The sequence below is a fragment of the Megalopta genalis genome, chromosome 2, assembly GCF_051020955.1.
Source record: "Megalopta genalis isolate 19385.01 chromosome 2, iyMegGena1_principal, whole genome shotgun sequence".
Classification (NCBI taxonomy): Eukaryota; Metazoa; Arthropoda; class Insecta; order Hymenoptera; family Halictidae; genus Megalopta; species Megalopta genalis.
This window is the reverse complement of record NC_135014.1, coordinates 10,602,829-10,616,058: the sequence shown is the minus strand read 5'-3', so window position 1 is coordinate 10,616,058 and position 13,230 is coordinate 10,602,829. Positions and strand designations below refer to the sequence as shown.

The 13,230-nt window shown below is 35.9% G+C and overlaps 5 protein-coding genes across 9 annotated transcripts; 2 read left to right on the top strand and 3 right to left on the bottom strand.

The window, feature by feature from the left end:
• Window positions 1-1,832: 1,832 nt before the first annotated feature.
• Window positions 1,833-4,562, bottom strand: PIG-B (phosphatidylinositol glycan anchor biosynthesis class B). Of its 3 annotated transcripts, XM_033471272.2 has the most exons (3): window positions 4,423-4,562; window positions 4,312-4,353; window positions 1,833-4,243 (listed from the first exon to the last, which is right to left on the bottom strand). In XM_033471272.2, exons 1-3 carry the CDS (start codon window positions 4,477-4,479, stop codon window positions 2,765-2,767), a joined length of 1,578 nt encoding a protein of 525 aa, XP_033327163.2. In that variant the 5' UTR covers window positions 4,480-4,562; the 3' UTR covers window positions 1,833-2,764. The 3 variants fall into 3 exon arrangements, with proteins under 3 accessions (XP_033327163.2, XP_033327165.2, XP_033327164.2); XM_033471274.2 differs by having other exon boundaries at window positions 4,329-4,464; XM_033471273.2 differs by having other exon boundaries at window positions 4,325-4,463.
• LOC143258771 (transmembrane protein 138) lies at window positions 4,199-9,488 on the bottom strand. 2 transcript variants are annotated; one of them, XM_076518349.1, is made up of 5 exons: window positions 9,348-9,488; window positions 9,203-9,275; window positions 8,932-9,106; window positions 8,723-8,856; window positions 4,199-5,318 (listed from the first exon to the last, which is right to left on the bottom strand). In XM_076518349.1, the coding sequence occupies exons 1-4, from the start codon at window positions 9,479-9,481 to the stop codon at window positions 8,750-8,752; spliced, it is 489 nt and encodes a 162-aa protein (XP_076374464.1). In that variant the 5' UTR covers window positions 9,482-9,488; the 3' UTR covers window positions 4,199-5,318; window positions 8,723-8,749. The 2 variants fall into 2 exon arrangements, with proteins under 2 accessions (XP_076374464.1, XP_076374463.1); XM_076518348.1 differs by having other exon boundaries at window positions 4,199-8,856.
• Window positions 4,887-9,164, top strand: LOC143258768 (E3 SUMO-protein ligase ZBED1). Of its 2 annotated transcripts, XM_076518344.1 has the most exons (5): window positions 4,887-5,014; window positions 5,218-6,320; window positions 6,416-6,831; window positions 6,909-7,063; window positions 7,129-9,164. In XM_076518344.1, the coding sequence occupies exons 2-5, from the start codon at window positions 5,313-5,315 to the stop codon at window positions 7,449-7,451; spliced, it is 1,902 nt and encodes a 633-aa protein (XP_076374459.1). In that variant the 5' UTR covers window positions 4,887-5,014; window positions 5,218-5,312; the 3' UTR covers window positions 7,452-9,164. The 2 variants fall into 2 exon arrangements, with proteins under 2 accessions (XP_076374459.1, XP_076374458.1); XM_076518343.1 differs by lacking the exon at window positions 4,887-5,014 and having other exon boundaries at window positions 5,037-6,320.
• Window positions 9,489-10,037: 549 nt separating the features above from the next.
• On the top strand, window positions 10,038-12,097 carry LOC117220806 (XK-related protein 6). Its single transcript, XM_033471141.2, has 4 exons — window positions 10,038-10,343; window positions 10,417-10,738; window positions 10,833-10,988; window positions 11,052-12,097. Exons 1-4 carry the CDS (start codon window positions 10,038-10,040, stop codon window positions 11,534-11,536), a joined length of 1,269 nt encoding a protein of 422 aa, XP_033327032.2. The 3' UTR covers window positions 11,537-12,097.
• On the bottom strand, window positions 11,846-13,168 carry robl (dynein light chain roadblock). The gene is made up of 3 exons (XM_033471144.2): window positions 13,010-13,168; window positions 12,862-12,940; window positions 11,846-12,785 (listed from the first exon to the last, which is right to left on the bottom strand). Exons 1-3 carry the CDS (start codon window positions 13,010-13,012, stop codon window positions 12,574-12,576), a joined length of 294 nt encoding a protein of 97 aa, XP_033327035.1. The 5' UTR covers window positions 13,013-13,168; the 3' UTR covers window positions 11,846-12,573.
• Window positions 13,169-13,230: the final 62 nt, after the last annotated feature.

The following is a 13,230-nucleotide window of genomic DNA, read 5'->3' as shown; positions in this document are numbered from 1 at the left end:
TTGTTTATTTAATTTATACCTCTTTCGATCTATGCTAATACGACGCGAAAATCTGTTCAGGGCCTGAAGAAGAAGAAGAAGAAGAAGAAGTCGAAGGAGCGTAAATCGACGCTGCGTGAATTGATCCCGGCGAATCCGCAGCGCGAGTCACGGTGGCTTACCAGCGACGAACAAATGGGAAACTTTGGTAATACGGTTTCGCTAATACGAAAAAACCGGCACCGAGGGAAGAGCAGATAGAGGAAGGAACACGGGAGAAGGAAGACGAGAGAGAAGACAGGCTGGTCGCTGACCCGCTCGGAACGTTGACTCCATGTAGTCAGTCCCCTCTTTATATTTCCTTCTATCCCGCTTGCACCATCTCCGCCGTGTACCTTCGATTACAGCCACCAGCCACCAGTTACCTTACCTTACTTTACCTTGCGTTACTTTACCACGTCCGCCTTTCTTTCGCCCGGCCGATCGCAACCATTATATTCCGGACTTAGCATCTCTCTGGGATCTGTCCGTTGCTTTCCCGTCCCTCTCCATTCTCCATCCGCATTCTCGCCGCACGTTTTTCTCGTTGCAACCGACGAGACGCGTTCGCGACGATCGAGCCGTCATTCCCATCTATGTAGTATTTATTTCGGAGCTCGGAGAGAGAACCGGAAGCAGACCGGATTCAAATCTCGATCGGCAAAGCGCCGACTTTCTTGGCAACCTCGCCGCGGATCATTCGCCTTTCGAAGCTCTATTTTTTCATGTATACCTAACTGTGTACAGAGAGAAGATCCTAGTCTGGCTCTTGCTCGGGTTCATTCTCCAAGCTGCGAGAACAAATACTGCGTAGAAGCGCGCGGCTACGAGACAATGGGCGACGTTAATAACGATATCGCGATTTGATAGATCGGTATTAAGCAGCGGAGCCGGGCGAGCATGTACCGTTAGAATCGCAATCGTTCTCACAGCGTCTCCGAGATCCGAACCCTGGTGATAACGGTACGGGCTCGTACCTCGGCGAATTTTCGCTTCGTAGCGAACACCATTATTACTAAGACCCATTTAGTATATTAATCGTCGTCACCCGAGCTTTCCCGTAGAAATGGAAAAGCGGGAATGCCCTCGCGAAAAAGCTCGCCTCGCTCCCTCTACCGGCGAACTCTCGTGCGAATCGAGTTGACATAGGCATCGCAATGGAAGCGCGGAGGTAACGTTGAAACGCAGGCTATAAAGTATAGTACGCGCTGCCACCATTCGTGGTTGACCACCGCCTCTCGATCGGGTCGGTCTTCCACTCCGCAAACTACCCGACGGGATCTCGACTCCTCCCGCCGCCGTTGCTCAATTATTTCCGTCATTACGACCGCCCTCTTGAGCCATGTATCCCCGGGAGTCACTCCCAACGTACCAACCGATATGCTTCTCGCGAAAAACTGGGGAGCACGATGTTTGTTCTTTTTATTTCTCGCGACCTGTTCACGGCGACGAACAGCGGCGAATGTAAATTGTGCTTCGCAGAAGTTGATAATGCATACCAGAGCGGCTGCTTTTTGTAAGAAGAATACTCGTTTGCTAGAGCAAGTTGTTCGAAAACGGACAAAGTTCGCACAGATATGTTACTGGCGGCATGTTTAGCGTAGATGTGTTTGCTGGTCGATGGAATTCATTTTCAACTGGATCGGGTCGATTGATTTTACTGGTTGAAACGGTCGCAGTCGGTAGAAGCTTGGATGATAACATACCGGTAAACGTCGATTGTAACTCGTGAACGCGTTTCTGAAACGAATAAAATATATTAGGATGTCCCATAAGTTTCTTCCCTTTTTTTGATGCGAAATGAATACACGATATTTCTTGTTTAAGATGGATTTATTATGTTATATATGTGAACCGTTCTGTTCCATAACCTTCTTCCATCTCTCAGGAAGCCTCATTATGCCCTCTTTCCAAAATTGTTGAAGCTTACTTGTAAAATATTCATCTAGGTGCGTTTTTATTTCGCTTACGGATTTGAAAGATTTACCACGGGCAGAATTTTTTAAGGAGAGGAACAAGTAGTAATCGGATGGAGCAAGGTCTGGGGAGTATGGAGGATGAGGTAGAACGTCCCAATCAAACTATAATAATTTTTGCCTTACGGCTAACACAACATGCGGTCTTGCGTTGTCGTGATGGAAAACGACGCCTCGTCGGTTCGCCAATTCTGGCCGTTTTTCTGCTATGGCGGCTTTCAGTTGATTCAGTTGATTGCAATATTTGTCAGCATTGATCGTATCACCTTGAGGAAGGAGCTCGTAGTACACTACACATTTCCAGTCCCACCAAATGCACAGAAGAACCTTCTTCAGATGAAGTCCAGGCTTCGCAACAGTCTTCATCTTTCAACTCGAAATTGCCAGCTCTAAATTTCTTAAACCAATCGCGAACGGTCCTAATAGTGGTAGTACCACTCCCGTAAACGGTGCAAATCTCGTCTGCAGTGTCCTTTGCACTATTGCCTTTTTTAAAGCAATGAAGCATAACATGCCGCAAATGCATCTTTTGGCTCACCATATTGAACGGTGCAGAAAAAATTTTAAAAGAGATCTTGTCACCAACGAAACGTACTTTGAAAGAGCTCTGGGACGACTGAAACCGATGCCATAAACGACTAAGACATAAGCCTGCATGTTTATATAAATACAGCCACTTAGAGTCACTCATAGCGTGGCGCGGAAGAAACTTATATGGGACAACCTAATAGAAATCGCGTTTTGTTTCTTACAATACAGAGGGAACAATTTTATTTGCGTTTATATACATGAATGTATCTTCCGTAGTTCGGCTGAGGATGAAGCGAATAAAACACCTTGGATAAGAGTCGATAATTTTCTAAGAATTCACTTATTTCCGGCGAAACATTGTCGAATGTTATCACGTGGCTAGGAATTGTTACATTTTCTTTTTCGCTGTAACGATGACTAAGCCATCGCGCCGGATTCACAAAAAATGTGTCTGCTTCGTTGATATAATTTTTTGAATGATGGAAATTAGGCTCGCAAGTTAAAATCGTTGCGGATACGTTTACATGTAAATGACTGTACAATGGAGTAGCGTGGCAGGGTGTTAAAAATAGTATGTCAGCCTTATTATCATTTGTATCGGTAATTTCTTTGTGCATAATATTCATTACATCCAACGATCCGCGTTGGTGTATCATGGAGAAGTAAAAGCCGGGAACGACATTGGTAATTAGTAATAAGACTACAAATATTTGTCTCTCTATTCTGGTAGAGTTTGCGTCCACACGATATGTACAGGAAGTGCATATGAATATTAGCATTGGTAACAGAGGCAGTAAAAATCGGAATTCTTTGTGAGACAGTAAAGAATATACGCAGATCGTCCAAACGATCGTGAACAACATAACCGTCTGACGATGAAAATACGTTGGATGTTTTACTATCTCCCAAACGCATACAAAAAAGACAACGTAATACAATCCCAAAAGTACCGGTAGACCACATAAAATGTACCACAAGAAATGGTGGGTCCCGTAAAAATCTCCTATCTTGTACAAAACGTTTACGCGAAAGAATTCCCAAGGGGAAACAACTAAAGTATTACAGAAGAAACTATCTAACAGAATTGAACTTGTACAACAAACAATGGCTATAATACTGTATTGACCGATCAATGTTAACTTATTCTTCCAGTTAGTGCAGAAATGATAAATGCACAGAGGTAACCATAAGATAGCTGCAGTGGGTCTCATTGTGCATAGGAACCCAACGATCCATAAAAAGTTTAGATTCCTAATGTGACCGTCGCGCCACGGAAACATAGACAATGCTATCATAGTAAGCGCAGTTTCTACTGTATTTATAAGCGTTCTTGTAGCACAATAATACCAATACCAATTTATACATAAACTGTACATGGTCCGTTTGTTTTGTGTCCATTTGTAGAATCTATACTCTCCATAAGCACTAAGGATTGCTTGGATCATTCGAGGTACCATTATCAAGATTGTTACATAATCTAACGACGCCAATGCCAATATTCTGTAGATTACAGACATCAAAAATGGATATAGGTAATTCCGAACGTTTAAAGTCCACTCCCACGTCAGATATCCATATCCAAATGCTAAGCGATGAGCGACTTCCAGCGATTGCCAATATTCATCTGGTACGTGAGCAGTTTGTACAAGGAAAGTAGAACTTAACCTCCATAGTATTAGCAACGATAACGTTTTATACTTCTTGAGCAAATACATTTCCTATATTCGTGGTGACATATATGAATTATTCCGAGCTCCTTACTTAATAGACTTTTGTTAATATTTACATAAATTTCATACAAACGATAGTCGGTCGAAAGTCGGACGAACTGAAACGAGTCAAAGCGTGATGATGAATTGTTATTCTTAACTTATGCAGATAAGCTACCGATACGAACAGTTATGTGCAACATATGTTCTTTCTGTTGTACATTTTCGTAATCCTCTAATTTCATGAAATGACTTCTTTTTGTTCTAATGACATTTTTCACGTTTTATTTGAATAGAAATACGTACACCCTACGTAACACGGTACATTATGTGTACAACGCGGATTCGAGTAATCGATACAGATGGAGCCACGTCGAAACCGCAACCATTTTGTGGGATCGATTAGTTGAGAGCTCTCCGTAGCGATATTTCTTTGAACAAGTGAACCAAAGTCGATAGCATCGTAACGAGAGGTGGTCGATAACCGATCGTGCATCGTTCTTTTCGAAACGAGAAATTGAAGTTCGATATCTGTGAAATAATTCGTCAAACGCCGCTTTGAGATATCGGATTCTTCGCGGTAAATTCGTTATACCTTTGCAACCACGAGTCAAGCGAAGATATTCTAAAACACAAGCATGCATCGTTCGAAGCGGTTGCATTTGAAATTATGCAACAAAAATCCACCATTTTGATGAGAAACAAACGCAATGAAGTAGTAAACACAGTTGAAATATTGAAATATCTGTATTTTAAGCGGAAGATAAGGCGCACCGGCACGTATGTATTTTGATTGACAATCATGGAAAGTAAATCAATTATATTACCGAACAACGGAAAATCTAGCATACCAGATGATTCCAAGAGCGAAATGCAAATGGTATTAGCTAAAATGATGGAAGAAAAGCATACTTATACTTACAAGAAATTAGTGGTGCCTATGTCGATGAGAAGTATTTATTGGAAATTCTTTGGGTTTCCAGCTACTGACGACGGAGATATCCTCACTAAAGTTAAAATCGTTTGCATACTTTGCAAAACTCAAATCGCGTATAACCGTAACACCAGCAACTTGCGTATGCACCTGCAAAACAAACATGCACAAGAGCTGTTAGAACTGGAAGCTACTAATCCACCGCGGAGACAGGTACTTTCGCAAGAAACTAAAGATCGGAGGGCTCAAAAGAGATTATTAAAGGCAGGTTTAACCTCCGCACAACATATTTACACTACTAATGCTGATGGTACTGTGCAGATAGATGGGGACATTCAGTTTGTTACAGACCCAAATATAAGTTTATCTAATATCGAGGATGACATTGCGATTGGTCAACCGTTACGTGTTATGATAAAAAGTGGTTCCAATATTGCAAACAATAGTCAAAATGTGGCCTTTCTTATGCCAGAGGAAAACCCTATTAATCAGTCGAGTATCGATGGAAAAACCGTATCCGATGCTATAGCAGAATTTATTATAATGGATTTACAATTACCAGAGGTAGTGGAAGGTCGGGGGTTTCAAAGGCTAGTTGCAACATTAAGGTCACCATGTGAAATTCCAAGTAAAAATAAGCTAGAAGAAGAACTTATTCCAAAAATTTATGACACCTTCCGTGAATCTGTGGCTGCCACTCTGTCTTGTATTAGCACAGAAGTGGGCTTGACCGTCGAAGAGTGGAGATCAAATTCAGATGAACGTTTTGTTACTATTTCTGTGTACTACCAGAATTCCGGTGAACCAGTTTTAGAATGTAAAGTCTTAAGTACAGTTCATGCACCTTTGGATTGGGAAGAATCTCAATGGGGCAGTACAATAGATTCTTTGTTGCTCGACTGGGATTTGAAAATCGAAAGGATAACTGCAGTAGTAATAGCTACATCTAGGACAGAACTGTTGTCTGCATTAACAAATCGAGGATTAACATTAGTTCCCTGTTTGCTTTATACTTTGCAAGTGTGTGCTCAGGCTTGTTTTGAAAATCCAGATGTTGCTTCTATATTATCTAAATGCAGAGCAGCTATTGGAGCTATCATAAGTCACCCAGCTGCATCTGCAGCTCTAGCTATGCAAGAGCAATTGTTGGAGGTAAATTTCAGATTGTATTATATATGTAGTTACTCAAAAAGTAATTGATAATGTATGGTTAATTTAATAAATATTTCTTTGATACATTGTTGCAGTTGGATGAAAACACAATGCTCATGGATTATCCATCTGTTTGGACATCAACGTACAACATGCTCGAGCAAATAGTACTGCGTCGTAACATCGTAACATCGATTTTAGAAAGTTTGGAAGGCGTTGATCAAGAGATGGTCGATCTAACGAACGAACAGTGGAAAATTGTAGAAGATCTTGTAAACGTTCTTGAGCCGTTTAAAGTTACTATTATGACGCTCAGCGAGGAGAAAATGCCTCTGATATCTTTACTAAAGCCATTGCTTTGGCAACTCGTATCTTCTCATTTGAAAGTAAAAGAAACTGATAGCGATATAGCGAGATCTTTCAAGGAATCATTGTCTGACATGCTTTGCGATAGATACGCAGATTACAACGTTACTCTTCTGCTTCAAATCGCCACTACTCTGGATCCAAGGTTATTATAAATTTTTATCTATACATCTTTGTACTGCTAGTTTTACTTTAAATAATCTTTTTGCTGTTTTACTGTAGGTTTAAACAACTTCCATATGCCACTGAAGAAGACAAGAACTTAGTTGCAACTCCAATTAAGGAGATGCTGACAAAACTAATACAGGAAGAATCTGGTGATAGCACAAGTATTAAAATCGAAGAAGAGCCACCAAATAAAAAGAGTCGACTGTCGGGTATGTATGATGTTAATTTCAATACATCAAATCATCGGTGTAAATAATGATTGAATTGTATGTAGGCATGGAACTTTTACTTGGGGGTTTATGTTCAGCAAAAAGTGGAATGCCTGCAGAAGAGAAAGCGGATCTTGAACTTGTACAATACCATTCGGAAGCCACAGCACCACTCGATTGTTGTCCTCTTCAGTGGTGGGCTAAAATTTCTGCAAAATGTCCAAATTTGGGAAAGTTAGCTTGCAGGTACAACTGTGTGCCCGCATGTTGTGCACCACCCATTAGAATTCCCGCGGAGGTGCAAGTTTTGTATGATACGAGGCGAGCTGCCATACCCTCTCATTTAATAGATAAATTGCTCTTTCTTCATGGCAATCATACAGTTTGAGAAGAACATTAAATTATGTTGGGATTATTTTTAAAACACCATCTTGTGATACATCAAGCAATCATTAAAATTTTTATCATTGTTTGCACGATGAAATTCTAAGCAAACTGAAAATAACGAACTCGAGCAACCATTAATTTAGAGCATTTTTTTCACTGTTACATTATGTTAAGCTAATTTTATTTTGCATACAATCGATTGAAGTAATCCATCGAGCATTGATTTTAGAGTATCTCTTAAGAATTTTCAAAAAGAGATAACTAGGAACGATTTTACGAGCACGCTTTGGTGCTATTCTCTCTTGTTAAGTTTTCGATCATTAGTTTCCCAAAAGCGTTAGATATAAAAATTGTTGCACAGAAATTTACACGAATTAAAGGGTGTAATAAGGTTTAAGGAAATAAACGAATTCTTAAAGTAGAGTAACAAGAAGAATAGTTTTCCAATTTAGCATTGCATAACGGTACCGTGATATAAATAAAAAAAAAAGAATTTCAGATGTCGTTTATGATTATAAAGCATTGAAAATATAATTTCAATGCATAGAGTACTGTGTTGAAATAATTTAAATACAGTTTGTAATTCTTTACAAACATATCTTTCCAACACTAGTTCGTTTCAAATTACATTTTGAAAGATACATATTAAGTTATTGGTGTCGTCAATGTAATTGTATACTTAACGATACCTCCTGTTTAGGAACATTATAACAAATGAAACTGAAAAAACGTAGCAAATTATCTTCACTTTCTATCTTTGTATTAACTGCACTATGACGGTGTTACTAATTTATATTTAAAAACAAATGATTAGTACAAATGCAGCATTTTATATCATGAATAATAGAAATTATATCATGATCAAAATCTATATTATAATTAATAAATGACTTGTGTTTCAGTACTTGAATGTATGTAATATTGTATATAATATGTGTTATGTATGCTTATTATTAATTTAAATATGATATCCATATTTATAAACACTGTACAAAGTTTTAGACTTTATTTTTGTAAAATGTCGACACGATATTGTAAAAAGTAATTTACAATAATAATTTTTATACTGTACATATATATATGTATATATACATATATATATATGGATTATTCTTACAATGGATTAAAAAATGAACGTCGCATTTATCAAACAGAATTGTTTTTTGCATCATTTTCACTACAACAATTCCATATTATCCAATAAACAACTAATCCAGAGGAAAATATTTCAATTGTATGCGTGTTTCAATGCTTTATATTCTTCTTACTTACAATACAGAGCTTAATTACAAAAGTTGATTATGGGAGATTGAATTGGTTTTGCATCCATATGAAAGTCTCATAAAACCTTGGATCTGCAATTCTGAGAGATGCTCTCTTATAGAAATAGTAATAGAAAACTGCAACTTTAAGAAAATTAAATGTAAGAAAGCGTTCAACCCGTTATAGTAGATATATTATAAATACCATGCTTTTATTACCTCCTCTATGCAACGAATATAGAACATGAAAATTTTTAGTCCAATGATATGTGAGAGATGATGACCAATACATTTTAATATCCCATGTGTGAAGAGATATACTCAATATCATATACATAATACATAGTATCAATGTTATGCGAAATTTTGTGTATAGCAACTGTATTAATCCCACCTGTATAAAATGTGTCATTAACCTTTTGTTACAACAATAGATTGTTAAAAAAATTAAATATCCACTTTTCGTTGTAATTTTATTTTTAACAATTACCTGGAAAATGTAAGTGGAAAAGAAATTAACCAATAGAATCGTCAATGTCACAACAAGACAAAAATCTTGAACGCTTAAAAATAAGAAAAAACGTTAAACACGTAATCGAAACCTGATAATAAATGAACAAAGGAAAGATACCTACACATAAAGAATTAATAAAGTAATTGGATTTTGTTGACAGAAGCCAGCGAACGAATTAACGAAAATATCGTAAAACAATATCAAGTACTGCACAATTACTGTCACCAAATATTTTTTTGTATTTAGTGAACTCATTTATCACAAAGAATAAAATTTACTTATATGTTATAATTTCGTTATGCATAAAGATAAGTAGGCAAATATCCTTATTGTATCGTATGTATAGCGTAACTGCTGCTATGACAACGAAAATAACACATGCATGTGCATTCCGTGCACTTTAAACACTAACACATATTGCACGTTGCACTGTACGTACATTCACACATGCATATGCTTTCATGGTTTATGATCACACTTGGTGTGATGTCAGTACATGTATGGTGTCATTGAGACTGTGACACAAATGCTACATTCAGCAACGCGTAATCGACAGCTGACAGGTTGTCTACAATTAATCTGTTGAAGCACAACAAACCATATCCGAGTGTTAATCAGAATACACAACTGTATTTTTCAAATCATAGACTATCATGGAATAAGTATACAACAGTATGAAAGTTTCAAATAAACGTCGAGGTTATGAACATAAAATTGATAAGTGGGTGATGGGAGTGATCTGTATAAAAATTAACTCTTGACATTCAATTATCATATCCACAATTATTTGATTTGTAAACTACGAGTGACAATGGATATTGGAAATAATAATCGTGTATATACACAACAATTAATTGCCATGTTTCCTATATTGGAACTAGACAACGACAATGTAGATTTTCCTTTAAAGAACCCACATATATCTTGGTTGGATATTGTTTTCCTCGTATCCTCAATTCTTATGCACATTGTAGATATGGGATTTGATATAAATCTTGTTGTAAGATATTTATTAGGTGGGAAAACAACATATTTTATATGGACAACTACATTTATCTTTATACCATCGCTTATAAATGTAATAATCAGTAGAAGAATGCAATGCCAAGATGACCAGGTAGAAGATTATACAATGTAATCCACTAAATTTCTGTTTTAATAGCGTTGAAATAATTATTATTTTTTCCTAGAAAAATTGTGTCCAAAATCATACCGAATCCAAGTGCATACATTCCATGTTAACAAGAAAGTTATATTGTATTGTAGTTGTTGCATTTCAATTAGCACCGGTACTTCGTTACTACAGAATATTGATATATACTCTGAAGGCTTATAGATTTCAAAAACAAGGAAACAGAAATGCTCAAAGGAGATACTACATAAAAATGCTCAAAGAAGATCAAGATGTTGCTCTACTGAGAGTATTCGAATGCTTTTTAGAAGCAGCACCTCAACAAGTTTTGCAATTAACTATATTATTGAAGGACTACCATAAGAAGATTAATTTTGAATGTATATGTTTTGGCAAAATTTACATATAAAAGATAGATATCTTTTTGGGAAGATCTACATATAAAATTAAAATTTGTCTTTGTATTCATTATAGTTATTCACCAAGTGGCTACTATCCTCAGTTCACTTGCAAGCATGGGCTGGGCCATGGCTAGTTATCATCGTAGTATTAGATTGGTTCAACAAGACAAGTTTAATATTGGAATCACAGGAACTGTTTTGCAGTTTCTATGGCACTTTTGCACAACAGGTATTTAAAGAACTGTCGTATGAAAAAGCTTTAGAAATCATTATTTATAATGAAATGTTTCAGTTTCAAGGATATTATCGCTAACCGTTGCCGCGAGCATTTGGCCAATACATACAGCGATTGCTTGCATTTTACATTGGATAGGTATGAGCTGCTGGATCATCATAGATTCACATGGCATATTAGAATTTTGTAGAAACCATAATCGTGCGCCACATTGTCCTCCAAAACTGAAAGAACGCATATACTCTGTACTATTATCCCTTATAATTGGCGTTGTTCACGTGTTCATATATTTGCATGCTGTAGATGGCAGCACATTTTTCAAACACGTGTTCTTTTATATGATATGTTTCTTTGAAAATACAACAGCAACTGTTCTTTGGATATACATATCGTCAAGTGAAGTTAAACAGGCCTGGTATTTCAATGTACTTATTATTTTTTGTATTATACCATTTTTGGTAGGTATAACAGCCATGATTGTTTATTATTGCGTCTTTCATCCATCTATAAAACGTTCAAATCCTGTAAATACATCATCGTAGCTTAATACTGAACAATTCAGTACTATAATTTAATTTTGTTGGAAAAACATGTACAAAAGATTTAGTTTATTCCTTGTTACCATATTGTACAGAATTGCCTCTCACTTCCAAAGAGCATTTGTACAATTTACAACGTAATATTTTCCATTATTTTCTCGTATTTATATATTCCAATATTATGCTCAAATTATACTCTTGCCTACTGCTAGCAACTGATATGTAAAAAATTAAGTGTTACTTTTTTATAAAGCAATCCAATAGGATATTATTCGTTTTAGAATACTATATAGAAAAATGAATTGATAAATATTTATACTCATAATTAATACATGTTTTTATTTAACACAATGAACTTCTAAATACTGCCACATTTAATAAGGCTGATGAAGTTACCTGACTAGGGAATAAATAGTTTATACAATTTTTACTGTGCTCTCTTGTATATTACTTACATTTTAATACTTACGAAAATCATAGTTGTTAAGTATCTATCAATGAAAAAAATTCTAACAATATTGACTAAATATTGTAAAATTTTAATAAATAGAATTATCTCTATTACATTTGCATGTACCAATTTCATTAAAAATATACCCCTAATTGTAGTTTTATGAATAATTAGATAAATTCAATAATTCTATGACTAAAAATACTTTTCAAATAAATATTGAATTATATTCAATTTTCTTGTCATAAAAATTTATTGAGACAAGAAGACAAAGTGTTAATTATATAATAGATAAACTTTGTATAATGTACTGTCTGTATTAAATAAAAATTTGAAGCTACTATAAATGTAATTATTTGATAAGAACCTCTTTCTTCAATTAATGTACGGTAGATAGATGAATTTGATTAGTCAATAACACGCATAGAGCACATTCTTTAAGGCCATTTCAAAAGTAAAAATAAGGTATTGTTTTTGCTTAGATAGCAATGCAAATAGTTCAAATTAAAATGGAATGTGCTGTATAAAATAATTTATCAACGCGTAGCGAAACATATATTTTGGTATTTGATAGTTCTTTTCTTAGATGTCAATCTACTGGATTTTGTATGACTATAAGTATAAATTCTTTATCCGGTGCAACCATAATTTCATGTTTCTTACTACGAATACGCAGGAATGTCAGGTCATTAGTTGGATCTAGATCCCTTACTACGGATCGTGCTTTGTCTGATAGTTGGCTTATTAAACCTGCGTATTGAACTGTTGTAGTATTATCCAATGTAGACTTGATTGGTATACCTGAGTATTAGAATCACATTAAATGCTATACCCAAAAGTTAAATAGTATAAATTGTTGACACGAGATTATACATACCTTCTGCATTGACGACAATCGTTCCCACGACTCCTTTATGCGATTGAATACGTTTCATAGTTTCCTCCACCTCTTGTGCCTGAAACAAACATTATGTATTAGTTCGATATAGTTTAAGAATGCTGTACAAAATTCGTTGCTAACGTACCATTTTACGAAGTTAATAGTTTGTATCTGACGTAACGTAATAATTAACTAGAACGTTCGTAATTAGAGTATCTTATGAATTTAGTAGTAACAAATCGTTAGTTGGATCCTACTGCCTACTAAACATTCATTAAACATACACAATATTTCATTGCCTTCATACGCATGTGTGTATGAATATTGTGTGTACATATAAATGACAAGCGTAGAATAACTAGTGTA